This window comes from Portunus trituberculatus, chromosome 18 (assembly GCF_017591435.1).
Source record: "Portunus trituberculatus isolate SZX2019 chromosome 18, ASM1759143v1, whole genome shotgun sequence".
NCBI lineage: Eukaryota > Metazoa > Arthropoda > Malacostraca > Decapoda > Portunidae > Portunus > Portunus trituberculatus.
In genome coordinates, this window is record NC_059272.1 from 6,994,685 (window position 1) to 7,020,110 (window position 25,426).

A 25,426-nucleotide genomic window follows, 5' to 3' on the forward strand; every position below is an offset into this window, starting at 1 on the left:
TGCCTAACTGATTTGACGTCACATAATATGAAGCCACGCTATTTCTAGTCGTGAGGTAATATTACTATGTTGTGAGCACGTCAGTAAGCCTGCGGTCATGCCTTGGCTTCGCTAGTACTGCCACTTTTAGGTAGGCGCGGCTAAAGGTTACTCTCGCTCAGTATCTAACTGTTGCATTGTTCAATCCTTCACCACCATTCAATACTGTGTTGGAACTTTATGAATATAATGTAACAAGAAAGACTTGCCTCCCTCGCCCGCTACAGGCTTTACAACTCTGCACCTGGGGCCACAGGACTTCCCATGCACCACTACAACTAACAATAAGCTCCAATTCCTCATTTCTAAAGGTTAGCACCAACTCATCCTCACCCCATCGCTGGCAGTCATCTTATCCAGCTTCTTCTTGATCCTGAGCACCTCCTCCTCGCATCCCATAGTGACGGTAGGAAGGTCCAGTCAGGGGTGGATCAAGGTGGCAGCGTGATGGTGCCGAGGGACGCCGCCGTACACTGCTGCTGAGCTGTTGCTGTCTGAACAGTGGCGCCAGACTTCCAATAACAGCCCAAACTAGCCCAAGTAAGAAAATGTTTTAATTTACTAAATCATCTTCACTATTCTATTTGTAAAGATTATTTACTTACACTATGAACAGCAACGTTACACTACAAATATATTTACTACTTAGATTATTATACACTGCTCAGCTAAGAGAAAGGACGGTCATTTAACTGAAGGAATTTTCTGATATAGTGTCTAACAAGTTCCATTTGCATATATATATATATATATATATATATATATATATATATATATATATATATATATATATATATATATATATATATATATATATATATATAATCGATTTCCTTTATCTCACAGTTAAACAAAAAAAATTTACTTTCTGGCTGATGTAATGAATACCAGTCATGTAGATAACTTTAGCAAACGTAGCTTTATTTTCTAGGTAGGTAAATGGTCCATTGAACCTCATTCTTGCCAGACCAACACCCCCTCCCCCCGCCTGATGATACCATTAATTATTGCTATATGTATATAATTAAAATCATAATTAGCACATGTCACCATCCATTCCTATACAATTAGGAAAATATCATACGGCTTTCAGGAGTAATGTAAGACGGTGGTGTGTCTGATGCAGTCTATTGCCCGATGCCCATACGTGGTAGCGGAAAAGCTGTTGTAGTATTGCTGCGCGCCCTTGTTGTGGACTCGTGGAAGCGATCGAAGATAGGCAGTTTGCAATGACTGTCTTTCCTTTCACGACTTATATCATGGGAAGAAAGATTGTCAGTATTCAATATGTAGCGTTCATAATTACTATAGGGTGATTATATAACTTCTAGGTACAGATATTGATAAAACGTAAAAATGTGTATATCAATTGTCAAGATAGCCCAAATGAATACCGACAAAGTGGCGTTTGTAACACTGATTTGAAGGCTACATCTAGCAAACTTTTTAATAAAATCTATACTGCAGAAGATAGATTGTTTAGCTTCACTGTTGATGTACAATTTTCTTACTTTTATATCTCCTTGAAACATTGGGCTAATGATACAATACTTCGAAAATAAGAAAATGGGGAAAATAATTTGTAAGGAACTATATTATATATATTTTTTCTACTAAATAAGACCACACTTGTTTTCGTTTTAATTTTCCCGAAGTGAAGAAAACTGTTACCTTGCAGATTCAATTAATTATTCCTTGTCAGAATCAATCACAGGCCTTTATAAATGGACAGGGAGAATGGGAAACCCGAGATAAACAATTGGCGGCCCCGACAACCGTTAGTCCTCGCGGGAAGGTTGCGAAGAATACGGACTGCTTACCAAACTGGTGTCCCTGTTCTGATCATTTCCAGAGACACGCGTGAACCATGGCAGAAAACGCAGAGACCGAGGAATCGGGAATATCGATGGTTGAGGTACTACAGGAAGAGGAAGAGAGGCAGTTGAATGCGGCAGCTGTCTTGGGAGCTGCTGACGACACCCGCTGCACATACGACCAGGTGAGGCAGGAATCACCGTAATTTTATCCCATGATGCTGGTGATGGTGTATCCGAGTGCTACTTTAATTTAGTAATCTATATCATACCTCTGTGTAATGTGGAATGGCGGTGACCCACTTGATAATTTTGATGATTAGGTAGTGTTGGAACAAAGGAGTTTGAAGTCTTACCATTGAGATGGTCACCAATAAACATTTGATTCAATGAATTTTTCAAAATTAGCTGTGACTTAGTTATATTGTTGAATAGTTATAAATAAAGTGGAATATTTGCACTTTCTATCCATTTGTTAGTGATCTGTTGTTTCTCATAAGTGGTTTGGCTGGTTTAGGTTACTGTTTATGTTGTCCAGTTGCATCCTACTCTGGGTTGTCTTTTTTGCACAGTTATCTGTCAGAGCGAGGAGTTGTGGGTGGTAAGTTATCTTAATTTGTCTTGGAATTTGAAAGAAGCTGTTAAAGTATTACAGCAAGGGGTCAAGCATGCACTGCAAATCTCCATTTACACCAGTTATATCTAATCTTTATAATAGGTCTAGCCTTGTCCATATTTTGAAGAATTTGTAGAAGTGTCTGCACTGTCTTAATACACACGTCCAACCCGCTCTCCTCGATTCCCGGCTTCCACTTTGCAGCTCCTCCACCCAGCTGATTTGACATCACGTTTACGAAGCCACGCTCTTGGACAACAAGGGAAAGAGAGAGAAGAGATAATAAATGGAGGAATAGGATTAAAACTGGAGACAAAGAAAAATTGGATAATAAATGGAGGAAATGGAAATAGAACTGGATGATGGGAATAATAAAGGAATATCACAAGAAGTAGAAAGAAAAATAGATAATAAATAGTAGAATAGGAGGAAATTGTGATGAAAATCCGATAATGAATAAGGAAATAGGAGGAAATGATAATAAAACAGTGGATAGAAAGAAAATTGGATAACGGGCAAGGGAATAGGATAACGAATAAGGAAATAGGAGGAAATGGTAATAAGGATGATAACGAATAAAGGAATAGGAGGGAATGGTAATGAGAATATAGTAATGAGCTTTTTTATTATCATTTCCTCCTATTTCCTTATTCATTATCATATTTTCATTACCATTTCCTCCTATTCCACCAATTGTTATCCATTTTTCTTTTTGTCTCGTGTTATTCCTTTGTTATTCCCATCTATCCTGTTTTATTTCCATTTCTGCCATTTATTATCCATTTTTCTTTCTTTCCTATTTTAATCCCCACTTCCATTTATAATCTCTTCTCTCTTTCCTTTGTTGTCCAATAGCATGGCTTCATATATGTGACATGAAATCAGCTGGGTAGAGGAGCTGTGAAGGGAGAGCTGGGAATCAAGGAGAGCGGGCGAGACATGTATATTAAGACATTGCTGAAGTGTCCTCTATTGATGTTGTCTTACCAATGACACTATCAAACCTTGTCTATAGCTGTAAAGGGTCTTCCTTAAGGACACTAACTTTACTTAACCATATACTTTAATAAGAAGTGGAAGGTCCTGGGCTTGATTGGTCTAACTTTTCCTTATCTGGAAAGGATACTGGCATTACTGAGAGTTCAGCACTAAATTGATTTTGGCATAACATTATCTAGGCTTAAGAAATGAACACCCAGGTTGTCTTGCCTATAGAACTGCATAATAGAATCCTAGTATTTAAGCTTACTTTCACTGTACTCAGATACCTTTGTGACGTTGGCATGCTTCATTCCTTATTTAACACGTTCCTTCTGATATGACTCGCTAGTGGCTCATCTGTAACTATCTCCTGGTGCGATGCAACCCACCAGTGGGTCATAAAACAATTTTCATATATATCACATTTCAGTCTTACTATGAATAGAAATTGGATTATATAGTAAGATTGCAATAAACAGTAGGTGTAGGAGGGCATAATAAACACTGATTGATAAATAATGTGAAGCTTATTTAGTTTTTAATGTTATACAAATTATATGAAAAATGGTCTTTTTGTTTTTATATTTTCTTTTTAATACATGTAAAAAAAAAAACTATATTATCTTGCATTTTTTTTTTTTTTTCCTTCAGAAGAACATGAAACCTTTCTATAACAAACAATTGAAACAGATATCACAAATGGACTTTCCTTGACAAGCTTCAATGATTTTTTTATTGATTTTTATTTTTTCCTGATATTATTTGGACAAATTGTAAAAAAAACTGCCTTTAGTGATCTTTTTGAATTGCATATATATATATATATATATATATATATATATATATATATATATATATATATATATATATATATTTATATTTATTTATTTATTTATTTATATAAACATAAGTAAAGAAATAAAGTAGAATAAATAAGAAAATATCTGCTATAAAAAATAACTGAAAAATATTTTTTTATTTTTTCTAATATATGTAAGAAAACTATTATCTTGCATTTTTCCTTTAGAAGAACATAAAACTTTTTTATAACAAATAATCCAAACTGAAATATCACAATTGGAATTTCCTTGATAAGCTACAATAATATTTTTGATCTTTTCATAATTTCATAATTTTCCTGATATCATCTTTATTATCTTATTTTATCTTCTCTCTCTTCTGTTGGACTAAGTTGACCATAAAACTGTGTAGCATTCATTTTCTAAATATGCAAAGCAAAGAGAGAAAAAAATATATAAACAAAATTATGAAAAGAAAAATATAGCATTGTATAGAGATGAATTGAATATTGACAAATAAAGTATGTTCACCGGTGAGTCTTATCGTAGAGAAGTCATAGATTTTTCATGGTATGCTATGCAACCCACTGGTGGGCAAACACTTTGAGGTTGCCACTTTGTTTGGATGATTTAGACAACATTCTGCTCTTCTCACTTTGCTGGCTTGACCAGCACTGACGTGATGACAATTTATTTGTATCACAGTGTGGGAGAGCTTGCTGTGCTGCCAGTCACAAGGAACGTGTTAAACCCAACACATGGTATCCATCAAATTGAGCCTCATTGGCATGGCCTAAAATTAGTAATTCAATGAAAGATGTATCACATCACTGTAAGGGTCCCTGTGTGACTCCCAAAAACAAAAACCCTTACACACATGTTGCATAGTGAGTATTCATCACCATATGCACATAATTTAGGTGCTCCATAAGGAGCCACTATTGGTAAGATCAGGTTAGCTCCCCATTAGGGTAACTAAATGACTGTCCTGACACCATAGCACATGGTAGTTGCACAGTTTTCTAGCAGCAGTATGTGGTTTGAGTGTACAAACTTTTTTTTTTTTTTTTTTTTTTTTTTTTTTTTTTTTTTTTTTATGGCCTATAGTGTCTGTAGGCATACTTGAAGAGTATATGTGGGAAGCACATTTTGATAAGCTTTCACCCATTGGTGGTGCAGGCACTATTCATACTTATAGTGGTACCCATATTAGGTCCCATATCACCACCCAAGCACATCTTCGGTGTACGAGTAACCTAGAACCTGGGTATCATGGTGACATGTAGGTAACTTTAAACCACTTGACATATGGCATAGTTTCAAAGTGGTATGTAGTGGGATTCGAACTTATGCATGGATGTCTGCCTGATCCCACATTCACCACTTTATCCACTATGCCACTGCCTGGTGTACAGTTTTGGGACAGGTGCAGAGGTGATGTAGGCAGCAGGGGAACATCACTGAGCCACCCCATGGCACCTCTGACTGAGCCTCCTGACTACGCTCCACCTCATAGCCTGTGCTGACAAAGTGATGAAAGTGTGCTTGTGCCTACCATGCTTAACATTGTATTTGTGATGCCTTTTGTGACCTGGATAATGAAGTTATAGTTAGATGATTGTGTGTCTTTCCTGTGCCTGGCAGGTGTGACTTGTATTGACTCTGCCCCACCTCAACACACATAATGAGCGTGACCCTTCCCCTCCAGGTGTAACAAGTGGTGTCAGGAGTGGGATCTTGTCCTGTGTAAAGTGTTGGACTGAAAATTACATGTCATTTTGAGCTGGGTCATCAGTCCAAATGGCCGACAACCAGAAAAACAACATTGGTGTCAATAGTGCCTTGGGAGGTGAAGAGCCTTGCGTGGCTGAGTTGTTATGGTCTTTAATGGCGAAAATGAACATCCAGGCTCAGGCTCAGGCATGGGAATTTCGTGAGACAGTGACAGAGGCCTGGAGTTCATAAGAGATGAGACACGGCAGTTTTCAGAGGAGCTAAGTGGTGGTGTCAAAGCTGAGTTACTCCAGGAGGTGAGTGATGTTTGCTCAGGGGCACAGGAGGTAATGGAGGAAGTGGCTGGACTGGAAGAGTCAAGTTGTGTCATGAAAGAAGAAATGGTCTTCTTACAAGAGGCTGTAATGCAGCAAAGCAACTACAGGCAAATCGATGATAGACAGTTGATGAAGAGCCAACAAGATGTGCCCTGCTTGCAGTTAGGCAGTGCAATAGTACAACACTAGCGCCCACCACCACCCTCTGCTGTAGACAGCAGGAGAATGTCACTCAGCCACCACCTGCCTCTTGGATCAGCTGTATTGCCCACAGCACCTCTGACCGAGCCTCCTGACTGCGCCCCACCTCATAGCTGTGCTGACAAAAAGTGGTGAAAGTGTGCTTGTGCCTACCTTGCTTGACATTGTATTGTAATATCTTTTGTGACTTGGATAATGAAATGCTAGTTAGATGGTTGTGTGCTTTTGTCTTTCCTGAGCATGCCTGGTGTGACTTGGACTGACTCTGCCCCACCTCAACACATGTAACAAGCCCCCACCCAGGCATAACAATATGTACTGCGTCGGCAGTTGAAGTTGTGACCCATATGAATGCTGACCCAAATATTCACAACATGCATGGAAAATATGATGGATAATGAATAGAAAATTTACTACATTTATTCCTTTATTAACATCTAATACTTAGTATGGTTACTATGGACATCAATGACAGCTTGAATGCACAATTTGGGCTGGGGAATACCATCTTCACTCAGGTGGCTCATTCTTATACTGGCAGCAACCACGTGGAGAACAGTTGCCATGTAGTGTCCAATACGTACAAGCAAAAATCTCATTGATGTTCACTCCTGCAGAAGTGCATTGAATACAGGTCCTCTCTTTCTTGCTTATGATGGTTCCAGTCATGTTTGTCTTTCAGAGGAAAACTGAGACAGCTATTGTCTACACACTGTGATAAAAATTAATGGGAAACTGGACACCTAGCAACTAGTCATGACCTTGAGGTACTGAAGTGGTGTTGCTATCACTTGATACACATTTATCCCAGGGATGTAGGCATTCACAATTTTGAGAGAGGTGAGAGCATGTTGAATATATAGTGTTTAGAGTTTAGATGTGTTCACTGCTTACTTAAACAGAAGGTCACAACTTCAACTGCCAACACTATCTACCATCAAGACAAGTACACTATTACATACAGTGTATAGTATATATTCATCATACCTGTGGTTATTGTCTAAAATGTAACCTTTATTCTCTATTTGCTTTCAATCTAAAGTTGAAATAGTCTGTGGTGAACAGTCAGCTTGCAATGGCTGATAGCTTCATTGAAAAATGTCTGACCATTAAGCTAGAGGTTTTTGACCATTAAGCTAGAGGTTTTTAAATTATAAGTTAACAAATTCATCCAAGAAATTGAACAGTTACACTTATTGCATATTATAACTTTCCTGCTAAAGAAAACAAAGCATCAGTGTTCCAATATTGTTGTAAATATTGTATTTAGTAGATACTCTATAGCATGATGTAAAGTTAAATATCCCTTTATTGCAGGGGTACATGAAGAGACAGGCTTTGTATGCATGTATGACCTGCTGCCCTGCTGATGGAGAACAGCAGGCGGGTGTGTGTTTGGCATGCAGCTACCATTGCCATGAGGACCATGATCTTGTGGAGCTGTACACCAAGAGGCAAGTAGCTAAGTGTGTATATATGTCACATGGTGAAGGTTTGGAAGCTTTGAGCTGAAGCTTGTGTGTTTCATTTCTGTTTTCAGTATTATCATAGCAAATTATATAGCAGCTCAGTGCTATTTCTAGGATTGCGAGTTTCAAGTTTGTGATTGAAAACAGATTATGATATGATTTAAACTTTACAGGTGGCATGTGCCATGAGAGAGTTGTAGTTTGCACTAGTTAATTGGGCAGAAAGGATTATGATGTCAAGGCACACTTCAGTGCCACCACCATAACACTGTATTCTTCCACCCACTTCCATTGTTCACCTCACCCACACTTCTACACCTCACTTTTGTATCTGTTGGGTGTATTCAGCAAACTCAAAGCTCACCATAGGTTGTGTTTCAAAATGCATTCCAGAAGGTTAAGAATGCTCCATTGTTAAGAATAATGGTTCAGTTTGCAATTTCAGCATTTGTGACTCGCAACATCTGCTTATTTGTCACAAATTTGGAGATACTGTACTAAATACTGTACATCATCCATAGTTATTATGATTACGAAGCTAGTACTGTACATCATCCATGGATATTATGATGCTGAAGCTGTATTGTATTTGCTACCATATTAGACTTTTTTTTTTTTTTTTTTTTTTTTTTCAAAATTCCCTAGCATCTAATATGCTTTTGTAATACTGAATTGATAGTCTGAACAGAATGGTTAGTGTTTTATAGCTTCACAGATATGGTGTGATGTATGTGGAGCAGAAGTGCATTGAATACAAAGTCCGTGCGATAATCGTGTTCATACTATTGTTGTGATGTAGAAGAGAAAAAAATTTCCCTTCAATGCAGCATGTCTTAATCTTTAGACCTTTTTTGGATGGGTTTTCCCCAGAGTTGTTTTTATTTAAATCAAGTGGATTATATGGATTTAAATCAGTTAAAAAATCATGATTTAGATCAAAATTAAATATCCTGTCGTAGAAAATGTAATCTACTTGTACAGGACAAGCATCAACTCTGCTTGTCCTATCCAGGTCCTGCACTGGTCCTGTAGCAAGTCAGGCACCAGTGAACAATTGCCTTCTTTTACAAGACATATATTCAAAATCATGAAAAAGGAAAGTAAAGTCTTCATATTGACAGCATACATGTGGACAAGTTGGCAATTTTCATCAATGTTTAATAGACAGGGATGGAGCCTGCTCACTGCTGCCTGAGTAGAGTAACCTCCCCATACTATACCAGGGATTGTTGGCCTGTGGCCTCTTCACAATTCATATTAAATTTATATTACTTTGTTTTATAGTAGACAGTTGGTGATTTATTGTTACTTGATATACAATAATACCAGATGGACACTGTGGAAAGGGTGATAGTGAGAGGAAAAGAGTCCCAGTGTAGCTATCATTTTGATAAAATTCCCAAGGGCAAAGGATTTAACGCGTTTCCTGCGATTGACAGCACGGTGAGCTCTCCCACACTGTGATACAAATAAATTGTTGTCACGTCAGTGCTGATCAAGCCAGTGAAGCAAGAAGAGCAGCATGTTGTCTGGGAGATCACCCAAACAAACTGGCAACCTCAAAGTGTTTGCCCACCTGCAATGTGGCCTAACGTTCCTAAGAAGACCTGGAAGTGTCTTACTCTCGAAGTGAAGCTGGGTATTATTCACAGACACGAGACAGGCCAGAAAACTAATAACATTGCTTGCCACTATCTTGACTCCATCTACAGTCTACTATTTTTAAGTCAGCAGACTCTATTAAGAAGGCTGGTGAGACCGTATCTTCCTTGAAAGCTAAAAGAACCACCTGAACTCGTGACACTACAATGGATAAAATGGAAAGCCTTGTGGAAATGTGGTACATAAGTTTTGTATGCGGTACCATGACGCGCACTTTGTTTACATTCCACAGGTTGCCAGTTAGTGTCTTTCCTGTTTCATTCTCCCTCCCTTCATAAAGTTAAGATCATCAACATTATAAAGTTACGTACATACATACATTAGTGTACATTATAATGACTTAAATTAAACTGCCTAAATGTTTAACTTAATGATTTTTACTTTCATTAAACCTTTTACTGTACTATGATGCACTCTCGCTTTGCTTACTCTCGATGGAAGTTCAAATCAAGGGTTAAACTTGTTATAATCTGTTCGCTTAACGAAGTGTTTTTTAGGAACGTAACCCCTTCGTTAAGCGGGGTTTGCCTGTACACTTAACCCTCGGCTATCGTGCCCAATTGGGGCCAAAATAGCCGCGCCATACCGGAAAACGCAATAGCCGAATTGAACAACTCAGAGACTGTGTTTCATCTTGGCGGGAAGGCGGTTTTGGCCAATGAGCGCTCAGATATCCCATGACGTCATGGCAGGCATCTGAGGTCGCGATAATGAAATTTTAGCAGCTTTTCATGGGTGCGTAATAGCAATAAAACGCGATAGCTGAGGGTTGACTGTATATATATATATATATATATATATATATATATATATATATATATATATATATATATATATATATATATATATATATATATATATATATATATATATATATACACATACATATACAGTAAGGTCTCGGTGTACATCAGAGTTACGTTCCTGAAACATGACGTAAGTCGATTTTGCACGTAACTCAAGTTTCCGTACATTTCAAAGCATATTATGGAGTTTTCAACCAATCATTGTTTATGGTCATTCAGGTAAGTTAAAGGTTATTTTGTTATATTATTTACAAGTATGTAGGAATATGAAACACAAGCTTGTTTTTGTTGTTGATTAGGGCCACAAACACGAAGGACTGCAGGTTGCAGAGAGGAGTGGACGCCTGAGGCCGCCAAAAGGGTGGGCAGGTCGAATGTTGTGACGCCCAGGATGGACAGCTGGGAGCGTAGTGCAGTGCGGTGGGAGTAGAAGCGTGGGCAGTGGGGCAGGAAATGCAATAGGAAAGGGCAATAGGGATCAGCAGACAGGTGCAGACGGTGCAAGTCAGCTGCGAGTGTCGTGTGGCCCAGGCGAAGGCTCAGGAGTTGTTATTGTTGTGATGGGTGTGCGAGCCCTCAAGGTCGTCAACCTCCCCGTTGTCATGGTAACGGGCTTCCCATTTTCTTCTTCCCTCCCTCACACACAGCTGCTGCCTCCTTCTCATGTCTTTTAATTATGTCCTCTTTTTCTTGTAGCGTAATGGTTTTCCTTTTCTTAGCATCACTGCTGTCACTAAGAAGTTTTCTCTTTGGTGCCATTGAGCAAGATACTAAGAACTTGAGTCAGTAAACGCAGAAGTAGGATAACACTCTTGCCAGGGGCGACGGTGTGGTGGAACTGAGGCAGGGTGTTATTGTATTCAAGCGTGAGGCGGGCGGTGTGGCGGGCAACCACCAACAATAACAATAAATCCCGCACTTTACGATTTATAAATTTTCATTTTTTTTAATCTTAAATTGCCTTATAGTGGACTGACGTAACTACGAGTTTGACGTAACTCGAGACCGACGTAACCCGGGACTTTATTGTATATATATATATATATATATATATATATATATATATATATATATATATATATATATATATATAGTTACTTTTTAACTCATGTGGTATGTTGGGGACCAGCCCAGAACGCATACCCCCTATTTCCATTATTTCTTATGAGAAAATTACTTCCGCTTAACGAATTTCCTCTCTACAAACAACTTTGACACCCCCTATCCTGTTCGTTAAGCGGAGTATTACTTTACATAACTTTACAATGTTGATGATCTTAAATTTATGATGGGAGGGAGAGTGAAACAGGAAAGACACTAACTGGTAACCTGTGGAATGTAAACAAAGGGCACATCATTGTATCACATACAAAACTCTTGTACCACATTTCCACAAGGCTTTTCATTTTATCCATTGTAGAGTCACGAGTTCAGGTGGTTCTTTTAGCTTGCAAGGAAGATATGGTCTCACCAGCCTTCTTAATAAAGTCTGTTGACTTGAAAATAGTAGAGACAGTAGATGGAATCGAGATGGTGGCGAGCAATGCTATTAGTTTTTTCGCCTCATGTCTGTGAATTATATCCAGCTTCACTTCGAGAGTAAGAGACTTCCTTGTCTTCTTAGCAACGCTAGGCGACATTGCAGGGTGTTTTGGTGGTAAGTTGAGCGAGGGAAGACGAGCTGCTGCTGATGCTGTTATTGGTTTGGACAGGGAGAGTGAGTGGTGCGCGGCGTGTTGTCCACGAGAGACGCTGGTGTATTCAGAAGCCTGTCGGCTTGCGTGATACAGCAGGGCTTTCAAACTTGGAAAAAATTACGTGGATAAAACTTTGTTAAAGCGGGTTTGGTGTTCGTTAAACGAGCAGATGGTAGTAAAATGAAACCTTCGTTGTAGCGAAATTTCGTTGTGTGAACCTTCGTTAAACGGGGGTTGCCTGTATATGTGAAAACTCATTTAAAACCCATTGGTGGGTCACATTGCAACGATGGATAGTAAGTGATGACCCACCAGTGGGTTGGATTGCAGGGAATATGTTAAAGCAAAATGCAAACAAGATATTCAAGGGCTAGTGACGAGAATGAAGAGACATGTGGAGACTTCGTAGATAAGATAAGATTATTAATCTTATTTATGATTTTCAAGAGAGAAAAAAAAATGCATCTTGTGTAATGCATAACATTAAGGTATGATTTCATTTAATGTCAGTGACAACAAAAAGAGGGTTAAAGAAAAAAATAATTTAAATCAAAACAATGAATTCAAATCAAATAAATTTTATTCAAATCAGTAAATAACTTTTTTTTTTTTTTCTATTAACTGCTTCAGTACCATGACATGTTTCCATATTCATTGTGAGTACTATTTGGTGATTTTATATAAGTTCAGAAATTTTCTGTGGGATTTGAAGTAGTGAACACTGGTTATTTATCTTCTGACTTCCATAGACCTTTCCTATTCTAAATAAAATTGTCTAATTATACCCAAAACTCTTAATAAAAATGCATCCAAGTACTAAAGGATTCTCTCTCTCTCTCTCTCTCTCTCTCTCTCTCTCTCTCTCCAGCTTAGTCGATATTTATATGGGTCGGCTGTTTTTTTTTTTTTTTTTTTTTTTTTTTAAGTCTCTTCCACCTCCTTGTGTCACCTGCCATGTTGATATTAATTCGTTTCTCTCATGTCAGCCTCTATTCAATTCTTTCATATAATCTTATATCTTCTCTTCCTACTTCCTTGTACTTCCATACCCAGGACTCTCCTCTCATTACTTGCTCCATCCCTCCTCATTACATGCCCATACCATCTAAGTCTTGTTTCCTGTGTCTTCTTTGAAGTTTCTCCCCTCTACTGTTCCTCTGATCCTTGTCATGCCAACTATCCAACACAGCATCCTAATTTCTGCTGCTTCCATCTTCTTCTCATTAACTTTATTCACGGATTATGCCTCTTCTTTATGTCATTGCTGGTCTCACCACAGTTTGGCATATCTTTCCCTTTAATTTCACCAGCATATTGTCACACAATACTTCTGATACATTTTTCTATTTCCTCCATCCCACTTGTATTCTTCTAGTTACTTCCTTATCCATATTGTCACCTGCTGATATGATAGATCCCAGATACTTAAGGCATCTACTATCTTAAGCTCCACTCCATCCATTTTGATGCTTTTTTATCTCTGTCCTTTTCTTCCTTTGTATATTTCAATTATTCTGTCTTTGATCTATCTATCCTCATCCCTCTACTCTCCAATGGCAATTTCCTCTCATCTAGTATTTGTTCAATCCCTTCTTTAAATTCTCACTAAAACCACATCGTCTGCAAACATCATCTCCCAGTGTCCAAACTTGTATGTCCTTGGTCACCACATCAAACACAATGTTGAAGAGGAAGGGGTTCAATGCAGAGTCCTGATGCAGCCCTACCTCCGATCCAAAGCTATTTCTTGTTCCTGCTTCACTCTTCACTCACTCACACCTGTACCATTCCTTCATCAGTCTTACATATTTTTCTGGCACCTTTCTCTCTCAAACAGCCCCACAGTTCCTGTCTTGGTATTGTCATAGGCTTTCTCTAGATCCATGAAGACCATATATAATTCTATCTGCTTTGTCTCTGTATTTTCATCCATTTGTCCTGATATAAATACTGGGCTTGTTCAGTTTTCAGGCATAAAACCATAGTGGCCTCTGGGTACCTCAACCTCCAACCTTAACTCTCATCCAATATCCTTTCCCATACCTTCATTGTATGTGACAGCAATTTGAATAACACGATAGTTTCCACACTTCCGTGCATCTCCTTTTTCTTTGAAGATAAACACCAACACACACTCCTCCATTCATCTGAAACCTCTTCCTGCTCAGTCCTGCATATCAACTTTCATAGTAGATCCACTTTTGTATCTTTCAGGGCTCTCAAGACCTCTAAAGGGATCTCATCTGATCCAGTTGCCTTGTTATTTTTTATTCTTTTCAGAGCTCTCTTGACTTCTATTTCTTGTCAGTCCTGGGTTTGGTATTCCATCATCATAGTGATCCTGTGGGTTCTCTACATTCAACAGACCGTGGAAATACTTCTTCCATCTTTCTTGTACAGGTAGTCCTCAATTTATACGAATTTACTTTATACGAATTCAGAGTTATACAGTGTCCAAAAATAGGGGTTATTCATCACATTGTAGGAATTCCTCAGAATTATACGGTTTCAAGAAAGTTAAAGTTCTCACGGCGATTTGAATTGCGTGCCAAGCAGCCTCATTGTTCACCTACACGTGGTTGTGGCAACATCTCTCTCTCTCGTGCCCAGTGTTTACCATGGCTCCCAAGCGCCCTTCTGCATCTCCAGCTGGCGGTGATACGCCCAAGAGAGCAAGGAAGACATATACACTGGAGCTAGCCCTCACAGCAGCCAACTTGTCTGAGTGCATGGACTTGTTGGCATAGTCAATGAAAATTCTCGAAGAAAATTACCCAAATATTAAAAGAAGTACCACTGTGATCAGAGGGGTCATGGAAAAAATTATGTGCTATGAGGTTCTTCTCAAAGAAAAACAACAAAAGAAAAAACAGCAATCGATAACAAGCTTCTTCAGACCGCACACACCAAGTCAAGTAACAGAATCGAAGACAGACAACGACAATGGTGACACATCAGAGGAGGAAGTAGCAAAATAGAGGAAGAAGGTACTAATAAAATAATTTTGTGTTTAAACATTTCCCTTTTTCACAGTCATTTTTATGTCTTTGTAAGTTTATTAATAAAAACATTAATAAGCATAATAGAAATGTGTTTAATGCAAAATGTATACATACAGTGAAAGATTATTTTATTTTGAACACATCCTTCAAAGTCTAGTGGTGGTGGCGGTGGTGGTGATGGTGGTGGTAGTGGTAGTGGTGTGAGGACACCCCTGAAGCATCACCCTGGAGGGCGAGGTTGTTCAACCAATGGATGAAGTGGATGTGCTGGGAGTCATGCTCATGAGAATCGCATGGCTGCTTGATGGAAAGGGGCTGGAGGTACTGTACAAAGCTCAGGTCTGCTCTTTTATACTAAAAAAAAGTCTAGGGAGTTTGGTATTCTTTCCTTACTTATACAATTTTTACATTATACAGTCCCTTCTGGAACGCATCTACCGTATAAATCGAGGACTACCTGTATCTTCTTTTCATCACTTCATTTGTATCTCTATCTGTTTCATAAGATTTACATCCTTTGTTGTCTTGGTCCTGTTTTTTTTCTTAGAATTGCACTGACTCATTAGGATTTACTATATATGTATATGCTTACACTTTTTCATGATTTCAGGAACTTTCGTTGTGATTGCGGCAATTCAAAGTTTCCTCACAATCCATGCAAGCTACTGAAGGTCTGTTTACTGCTTATTTTTTTTAGAAATCAATGTTCTGTTTATTTTGTTTGTTATTGCCTGACTAAATCCCTAATATGTTTATATGTAATTCATGACATAGAATATGATGGAATTTTATTAACATAATTGCAGGAGAAACTGGCTGAGAATTCAGAGAACAGGTACAACCATAATTTCCGAGGGGTTTACTGCACCTGTAACAGACCTTATCCTGATCCTGAGGATCCAAATGAAGATGAGATGATCCAGTGCTGTCTCTGCGAAGATTGGTACCATGGAAAGGTGGGTAACCAGGACAATGTTTTCTTAGCTTCTGCCTTTCTGTGTGTTTGTGTGAAGTTGTGAATAAAAGATAGCAAAAGATCTTAGAAATAATTATTATATGTAAGTATAGTATTGTATAGTGCTGAAACATGGAATTTGTGAATAGAAAAGAAATAGAGCATTATGGAAATTATTTAACACATTTGTATAAGTCAAGGAAAGTATTGCATGAGTATCCAGTTTGCTGAAAGAAAATTATTTTATAATAAACCTCTTAGGCTGTAAAGTCCAGCTATGCATGGTCATGCGTGACTTATGGTGTACTGGTACCAAGGCTCAGATTTCATCTGGATTTGGATATGAGAAGGTGATGTGAGGAAATACATCAGAAAAACAACCATTCACAAAGCATAACACTGAATTTAGGTTAACACAGAGGTGACAAGAGCAAATGATAATGAAATCATATACAGTGGAGACTCAATACTTGAACATCTAAATAGTCAAACTTTTCAATAGTCGAACGTAAAAGTTCAACTTAATACTAAAAAAAATACCTATTAGTCGAACATCCATCCACGTGGCTGTAAACAAAGGGTCTCTCCCATCCCACCGCCCTACATGCCCCACCATTCCTCCGCAGCCAGTTTATCCTTCGCTGTCGTAAGAATAACGTCCTGTGCTTTCTCTGCAGTTTCTCCAGTTGTTGTTTTCTCTCTCTCTCTCTCTCTCTCTCTCTCTCTCTCTCTCTCTCTCTCTCTCTCTCTCTCTCTCTCTCTCTCTCTCTCTCTCTCATTTAGAAGCTTACAATGACACCTAAGAGACTTGTTAATGGTGAGAATAAACCTATAAGAAAGAATGTAGTGACAACCATCGATAGGAAAAAGGAGATTATTGATAAATACGAGAAAGGAGGAAGAATAACCGATCTTGCAACTGAGTACTGTATGGCTAAATCTACATTAGCCACACTACTGAAGAAGACAGCTCATTAAAAGAGTTGATGTGGCGATTGGTGTAAAAAGGCAATTTAAGCGAAGAAATGGAAAAATTGTTGATTGGATAAACCAAAGGCTGGTGATTCTTTGTCAGAGGGCATAATTTGTGTGAAGACTAGGCTGCTGGATCGTGATCTTATTTCTGATACTACATCTTACTCCAATGATGATTTTAAAGCAAGTAAAGGGTGGTTTGTGAATTTCAAGAAAAGAACTGGAATTCATTCTGTTGTGAGTCACGGCAAGCCCCCAAGTCAGGAGTAAACATATGCTATACGTCACTGTGTCACCAACTCCCACGATGGATGGTGGGAGCGACAGTGATTTCACGGTGTCCAATTCCGCCACCTCTCCCATGCATCTTACTTCTGCACCTCGGGTCTCTCGCCATGTTGCGGGGAGACAATTTTTGAATGAGAGTGGTATCAGAAGGGCTTTTGAATTAACAGTTTCTACAATAATAGAGAGCAAAGATAGTGATGTTCTGGGCTTTGATACAGATACAGTAAAACCTCGCTTGATGAACGTCTCTAAGGACGAACAATTCGGGAGACGACCAAAAAATTTGTCAATATATCGACCCAGGGGACGAACGATATTTTGGGGGACGAACGTGGTTAAACGGCTCGCCGGCAGGCAAGCCATTTGTGTGATAGCTAAACCAGCTATCACACAACAACAAAGCAAAATATAAGCACAAAAGAAAATAGAAACAGGAACACACGAAAAATATTACATAACATAATCTCCGTGCCACCACTTATTTTCTCCTGTTTTTCCTGGGCATGTTTCCTGGGTGATGTTACCGGCGCGCTCTACTGTAGCTTCCTTGGCATTATCCTCGCTGCTCTGGTGGCTCTCAGCGTTGCTGTCATCATCATCCTGGCCATGTCCAGGTACTGCAGATTGTGGCACATCCATCGCAGCTGTTTCCTCGCTCGCCTGGCAAGGAACACCACCCTACTGCCCGCTCCTCTCACACTGAGCATCACTTCCGAGGATCAAAGGAACTTCCTGGCCACGTGCCTTTAACTTCCCTTCTTGGAAGTCCAAATTTGCTCCCATGTGCGTGAGGAAGTCAATCCCCAGCAGGCAAGGGTCTTCCAAGGCAGACGAAGACTGGCAATCTTTCCATGTTTCCCACGCCGATGTTCACTATAACGGGACCCCACATAGCGGCACTGACTTGTGACGCGACACAGCTGTTGTGTAGCTCTGGCACGCTGCGCACATCCAAAGTCCTCTCTCATGACTGTCTTCTCGGATCTTGTCTGTCTTCCTCCCCATCCTCCTCTCCTCCATTCCATCATGCCATCAACGTCCAGTCTCTCAAGTAAATAACCTTTTCTTTTTTATTCATTTTATTATCATTTTGATAGCATTTAAGTAAGTAAAACAATTTAGGCTTTCTATAATTATTTTGTTCATGCCATGCATACATTAAAGGTCTATTTTGAATGGGTTTCATGGACAAAAGTATGATTTTTTTTTTTGGTCTGGAACGGATTAATGGTATTTCAATACATTCTTATGGGAAAAATTGATTCAGGGGACGAACAAATCAGGTGACGAACAGGATTTAAGAACGAATTATGGTCGTGAGCTGAGGTTTTACTGTATAGGAGATTCAGCCATTGAGGGGGAGGACATTCCATCACCACCACTACCACCACCACCACCACCAGCAACTCAAATGTATTTTATATATGTTTTTACAAAAAATATACAAATTAGATAACTTTGCGAACATTTTGAGTTAGAGAGAGAGAGAGAGAGAATACAAGGGGCCCGTTTTCTTTCGCTCTAGCCAAGGCCGCTGGACCCGATCGCATGCAAGACCATGTACACCGATGATACCATCTCATTTAACCTGTGATATTTTGGTAATCATAGCATCTAGAGACTTCTGGATTTTTGCATTGCAAAGAGGAAGAGTTGCTTGTGGGCAGAACACCATTTGTTCTCACTCATTTATTGAATTTCCAAGTGTAATCAGTATGTGAATACAGGCTATTTTGTATGTTTCTCGCTAAACCTCCCGAGTTAGCATGAGCTAAAAATTCCAATATCCCAAAGTTTTAGTGGTTAATTGTGATGAAACTGACCTGTTTTGGAAAAAAAAAAAACCACCAAACATGATCTATATAAACAAGGGATGAGAAGTGTTTGCCAGGACACAAGCCCATGAAAGACAGGCTAACCCTGCTCCTGTACGCCAATGCTAGCGGCAACTGCAAAATTAAACCGCTGCTTTTTTTTAAACTTGGGTTTGGCAATGGCTGGAACAAATTACCTGATTTATAGGTATCAATAGTCAAACTTTTTAATACTCGAACGGCCATTTGGAACTAATTAAGTTCAAGTATTGATTCTCCACTGTACAGATATGCAGGAAATGACAATATACTAGCATGAGCTATGTAACAAACAGAACCCCAAAAACAAAGGGACATGAAGTGAAACGGGATGGGCGGGCACGCATGACCATGCATAGTTGGACAGCACAGCCTAAGAGGAACCCTAATCATTGCACACTTACTTGGGTAAGTTACAATGATCTCATAATTCCTCATCAGCTGCACTGTCCAACAATGTAACATCATGCATGACTGTTTGTAGCCTCATCCCCAACATAACAAAAAAATTGAAACACCAAATTTGTATACATACCTGTCCATGCCAGAAACAATAAACAATTAGAGATAAAAAACAGATCATGACATACTCTCAGCCCATGATTTCATGGTGTTCTGTCCAAAGGAACCCACAAGTAATATGGTCTTGTTGTAATGTTTAGCAAAAGTAGTTTCACATATCCATCTAATTGCTTTTTTTAAACTTTACCCACACCATTCCTGTTCTAAATGCCGTAGAAGTGAATACAGACCGAACTGAAAGGGCATTAAACTACGCCTCACTTATTCTAGACTATCACTACATCCTTGACCCATCTAGTAATTATGGTTTGTGATGCAGACCCAAAAAGGTATCCTGGTTGTTAACAAGTTTATTTTGATCAGGTCTTATGTTCAGCTTCTTTGTCAACTGAAAATATGTCCTTATGGCATCAGCAATACAATGATTAACATTCAAAGGAAGAGCACTAAAACTTATTTCTTGCAAATGATATGGGATTTCAGAAGTTTTAAGTGGGTCATCAATTCTAAAAATGATCTCATTCTGGGTAAGCAACATGTTCCTGATGTCCAAACAGTCAATGGTTTGAAGCCTTTTCCCAGACAAAACCTTGAGTTAACCTGTCACTTTTTTTGGCTAAAGTTGAAAGAAATAATTTTGTATTGCTTCCCCAACCATCAAAACTTTAGTAGCAAATCAGGTTCCCATATAAATCCATCCTAAGGTAGTTTTGAGCGTTGTTTTAGCCGCTGACCTCATAAAGAAGCATGCTCTTGTGCTGACCTGCTGGGGTCCCATTAATCTTAGCTACTATAGAGATAGCTGACCTGGCTGCATTGAGGCTGCTGTAACTGCAACTAGTACCATCTATGTTACCTTTGTGGAGTAAAGAGAGTAAATGAACCAGCAGTTATGTAAAGGGACAAAAAAGGTTCAACTTGTTCTCATAAACAAAACTCATTCCCTACTTTGATATGCCTCCCATAAAGGTTTTCTCATCCTAGGCCTTTCACAGAAAGTCTAACCCATTCCAAAATTGCTGCCCTGGGGAAAAATTTCCTGACAGAGGCCATACTGCAAACCCTAGATTCCTGACAGGATGCTTCCATTTGTGAACCTGAGGCAGATACAAACACCTTTGAGGAAAAAGTCAAGGTGCAGCTTTCAACAGGTGAAGAGCCTCTGCAAACCAAGGTTGAGTCCCCAAACTGGCAGAATCACTAATAGTGACACCTTGTCTTCCCTTACTTTTTGAATGATGTCTTTTAGGACTCTAAAGGGAGGGAAAGCATAAATGAGTGAATCATTACTTCCACAGAATGAAAAAGCATCTCTACCCAACACCTCAGGATCTGGTTTCCAAGAATAGAAAAGGTGTAACTGAGTGTTATGATGAGTAGCAAAAAGAACCATAGAGTTCTCTATAAATTCTGCAAATGTCTCTAAAACTGTGGACATTAATCTCCATTCTTTATTGAAATCACTCTCAAGATGCTAAATCAACTGTAAAATTCATAAAATCTTGGATGGATTCAGCAGATTAGTCTATGTTCCACACACTAGCCCAGTCAATAAATTTTCTTCAGCTATGTTTAACAAATGTTGTTTAATGCTACCCTAATAATTAAATCTCGCAACAAGTATGTTATTATTTGAAATTGATTCTAGTAATATGTTGGACAATATGCAATAGAGCCTTAAGTCCAAAAGGAACACCTTTCAGTTCCAGAATATTAATATGGTCCTTTTGTGTTCAGCCCAGTGGTCAGCAGTAATGAGTTTATCTGTACAAGTCCCATAACCAGTCCCGTAACCAGGCAATGAAGCATCTGTGGAAATAAATAAGTCTGGGGTTGATGTGCATATGGATTTCACACAAGAATTAATATTAGTTGTCCACCAACATATAAGACACTGCTTTCTGATCTATGCGTAACAAGGCGTCAAAGTCATCACAATTTTGTTTAAGAACCTCATTCCTCAGAACTTCTTAATAGTTGTATTTCAACAGATCCCAATGTATAGAGTCTCCTGGAGCAACTACATTACCACTAAAAACTACCAGATTCTTGCCTCGCATCTCCTCCATTCGCAATATTTGTAAACAACTGCTTAAACCTTTCAGGGCACAAATAGGTTTTTGGGTCATGTCTGTGAGACACAAATTCGGCCGAAAAATCGAGGTTTGCAAAAATGGAAAAAATCAATATTCTCATGGATAATAGTATTACACATCTACTGTAAAAAATTTTGGTCTCTACTCACCCTGGAAAAAGGTACAATAATGATGGGAAGTTGGCTTTCTGGTGGTATGTTGTGCACTGTTGAGTGTTGCCATCGTAGCGGGTGGTTATTTTCCGCCGTAACTTGTGCAGGTGATTTCACTAAATTACACAGAATTTTCTGCCTGATTTGAACTGCAGTTGCTCAGAACTGCTCCAGAATGTGCTAGGGTAATTATTTTTCACACCTGTGCATACATTATGCCCACACAAATAATATAGAATATGTTTTCAGAGTGTTTTCTTGATGTACATACTATTATGAATGAGGATACGCATGCCCATATATGGTAATATACGAAATACGCAATATACTACCAATAAACGAATAATATCTGGCATATCTGCTCTCTAACAACAAGATTTGATCATTACTCTTGTTATTTCTGTAAATAAATGCACAAATAGCCACTAGCGATGTCGTAAAATAATAATTGTGAAAAAAAAGGGGCATCTGATACTCTACTGCCATTGTGACTATATTTTTCTTACCACGCAACTGATGGCACATTCAATGAGTCGAGGGAGGATGGGAGAATGTCATCTGGCAATTAGCAGCATCCAGGAGGCGCGTGGTTTAATTCTGTGACTCGTCAAATATGGGACCACGATCGTGGACAGGAGGCATTTCCCTCAAAGCCACGATCGTGGTCCGGAGCACTGAAAGGGTTAACATAAGAAGTCAGATCTCCAGCTCAGTTATGAAATAGAATTCTTAGGTTTTATTCTGAACTCTAAAGATGTGACATATACTAACACAAGTTACGACACCTAAGATCAACCCTTTCAGTGCTCCGGACCACGATCGTGGCTTTGAGGGAAATGCCTCCTGTCCACGATCGTGGTCCCATATTTGACGAGTCACAGAATTAAACCACGCGCCTCCTGGATGCTGCTAATTGCCAGATGACATTCTCCCATCCTCCCTCGACTCATTGAATGTGCCATCAGTTGCGTGGTAAGAAAAATATAGTCACAATGGCAGTAGAGTATCAGATGCCCCTTTTTTTCACAATTATTATTATTTTACGACGTTGCTAGTGGCTATTTGTGCATTTATTTACAGAAATAACAAGAGTAATGATCAAATCTTGTTGTTAGAGAGCAGATATGCCAGATATTATTCGTTTATTGGTAGTATATTGCGTATTTCGTAAACTACCATATATGGGCATAATAGAATGTACATCAAGAAAACACTCTGAAAACGTATTCTGTATTATTTTTGTGGGCTTAATGTACGCACAAGTGTGAAAAACAATTACCCTAGCACATTTTGGAGCAGTTCTGAGCAACTGCAGTTCAAATCAGGCGGAAAATTCTGTGTAATTTAGTGAAAACACCTGCACAAGTTGTGGCGGAAAATAACCACCCGCTATGATAGCAATACTCAACAGCGCACAACATACCACCAAAAAGCCAACTTCCTATCATTATTGCACCACTTTCCAGAGTGAGTAAAGACCTAAATTTTTTACAGTAGATGCGTAACACTCTATTATGCATGAGAATATTGATTTTTTCCATTTTTGCAAACCTTGATTTTTCGGCCGAATTTGCGTCTTACAGACATGACCCAAAAACCTATTTGCGCCTGAAAGGGTTAATTGTGAAATGCACTTTATCCAAGGTTAAGGCAACATACTTTATATGAGCAAGAAGTTTCTCTTTTGAATTTGCCACCACAAGACAATCATCAGTGTAAATAGTAGTCAGGATACCTAAAGTCCGAAAATGGAATAAAGAAACCTTTAATAATTTAGTAGAGTCGAGGAGAAAAGGAAAAACCATAAGATAAGCAAGTAAACTGCCATGAGAGTCCGTTCCACATAAATCTTAACCATGAATGACCTGCTGGCTTATAATATAAACCGGGACAAGATGAGGATGCTTCAAGTCAATGGATGCAAAAAAGCAATTCTTTGTAATCAATGGCAAGATATCTTTAAGAGTTTCCATCTCGAAATTATTTTATTCTACATACTCATAGAAGAGTTTTAAAAAATTAAGTATAATCCTTGCAATACCATCTTTCTTTACTCTGGGGAAAAATGTAAGACAAGAAACCTGAAGAAACATCTGAAGCGCTCTCAACAATATGCTGCTAAGTAAACCCTTTCATGGCTGCATGAACTGCGTATCTGTCCGTGACAGAGAAAAGTAAGGGATGTAGAACATGAAGTTTGTGAGGGAATAACACGTAAGGAAAACAAATCCTTAACCTGAATAATGTTATGTACCAAGGATTACTGAATATTCATTTAGAAATCAAAAGAACACTTAAAAGCTTATTCCCTCAAAAAATCTCTGGGCTATTAACCAAGATAAACTTACCTGAGACAAATATCAAGTGATACCTTAATACAACGGAATGAGAAAGAGAACAACTGTCAACATGTAACTTGCTGTGCATTATATAGATCTCATCCTTTGATATCTTGCTGAAAAAATATAAGGATCTGCTTCACCTTAATTCTCTCTGGATTAATATATTTGTTCATAAACTGTTGAATTATGACAACAATGTTAGTCTCAAACAATATGTCTCCTGCCATTTTCTTATTCTTAACAGTTTTCTAGAGAGACGTAGGTCTAAGGTTATCAGTAATGAGATCATTCTTCATCAAAGTCAAGTAATTAAAACATTGGCAATAACATGCAAAGGTCATCATTGGCATAAATAGACTAGTATCATGGCAGGATGTTTGAATTGGCATGGGAGTTCACAAATCTGATTAAAAGAAATGAGTGCCTCTTCTAATAAAGAAGTCTGAGCTAACTTGCTCTCCAACCTGTGACTTTGTGGGCCGAGAGAGCAGCTGGAATCAGTAATTCATCAGTCTGGTTCATTTATCATCAGGAACCATGTGTAAACGAGCCCTTGTCCTCAGCCAAAACCTCTAACACAAGGCCATTAGTATCATTAGCATCAAAAGTTGCTCCTAGTTATGGCCAATAAGCCTATGTGGTGATCTGCAAGTTCAGGAAAGCAAAGAAAATTCCTGTGAACTAGTAAATGACCCCATATTAACTTGGGAATCCACTGGCTCTGAAACGATCATATCACCTGCCGCAGCAAGATCAAAATCAGCAACATGGCAAGCTTGGGTCAGATGGGTACGCAGTCTCCACCCCCCCTCCAGGTGCACCACGTGACAAACCCTGTGATACAACAGGTGGGTTACTTTATCCACCTCAGCTTCCATATCACCATGGTGTTACTGTCCCTCAAAAACATTGAGTATCTGCTCATCTCTTCAACCAAACTGGTAAAATATCCTTCACTATTAAAGTGCAGGATTATCCACCTGCTTCAGAGGCCAAGAAGGGACAAAAACAAGGGAGTAAGAGCATCTCCAGTACTGGGTAAAAAGCATAACCTTATAATGTGGCTGGGCCTGCCGTAGCCCGACCTGTACAGGAATGTTCAAGT

General features: G+C 38.8%; 2 protein-coding genes across 8 annotated transcripts in view; one reads left to right on the forward strand and one right to left on the reverse strand.

Annotated features, from left to right (window-relative positions):
- Window positions 1-540, reverse strand: part of LOC123505630 (transcription elongation factor S-II-like) — an 86,535-nt gene extending 85,995 nt beyond the window's left edge. For 2 of the 4 annotated variants that reach the window (XM_045257182.1, XM_045257181.1), the window contains exon 1: window positions 373-539. In XM_045257182.1, the coding sequence (XP_045113117.1) occupies window positions 373-438 (66 nt within the window). In that variant the 5' untranslated portion in view covers window positions 439-539. Of the gene's footprint in view, window positions 1-372 lie in introns of all 4 variants that reach the window. The other 2 variants (XM_045257180.1, XM_045257179.1) reach the window with 2 other exon arrangements.
- Window positions 541-1,776: 1,236 nt separating this feature from the next.
- Window positions 1,777-25,426, forward strand: part of LOC123505632 (putative E3 ubiquitin-protein ligase UBR7) — a 54,811-nt gene continuing 31,161 nt past the window's right edge. For 3 of the 4 annotated variants that reach the window (XM_045257183.1, XM_045257186.1, XM_045257187.1), the window contains exons 1-4: window positions 1,777-2,038; window positions 7,820-7,956; window positions 15,749-15,809; window positions 15,945-16,094. In XM_045257183.1, the coding sequence (XP_045113118.1) occupies window positions 1,907-2,038; window positions 7,820-7,956; window positions 15,749-15,809; window positions 15,945-16,094 (480 nt within the window). In that variant the 5' untranslated portion in view covers window positions 1,777-1,906. Of the gene's footprint in view, window positions 2,039-7,214; window positions 7,343-7,819; window positions 7,957-15,748; window positions 15,810-15,944; window positions 16,095-25,426 lie in introns of those variants that run through there. The other variant, XM_045257184.1, reaches the window with a different exon arrangement.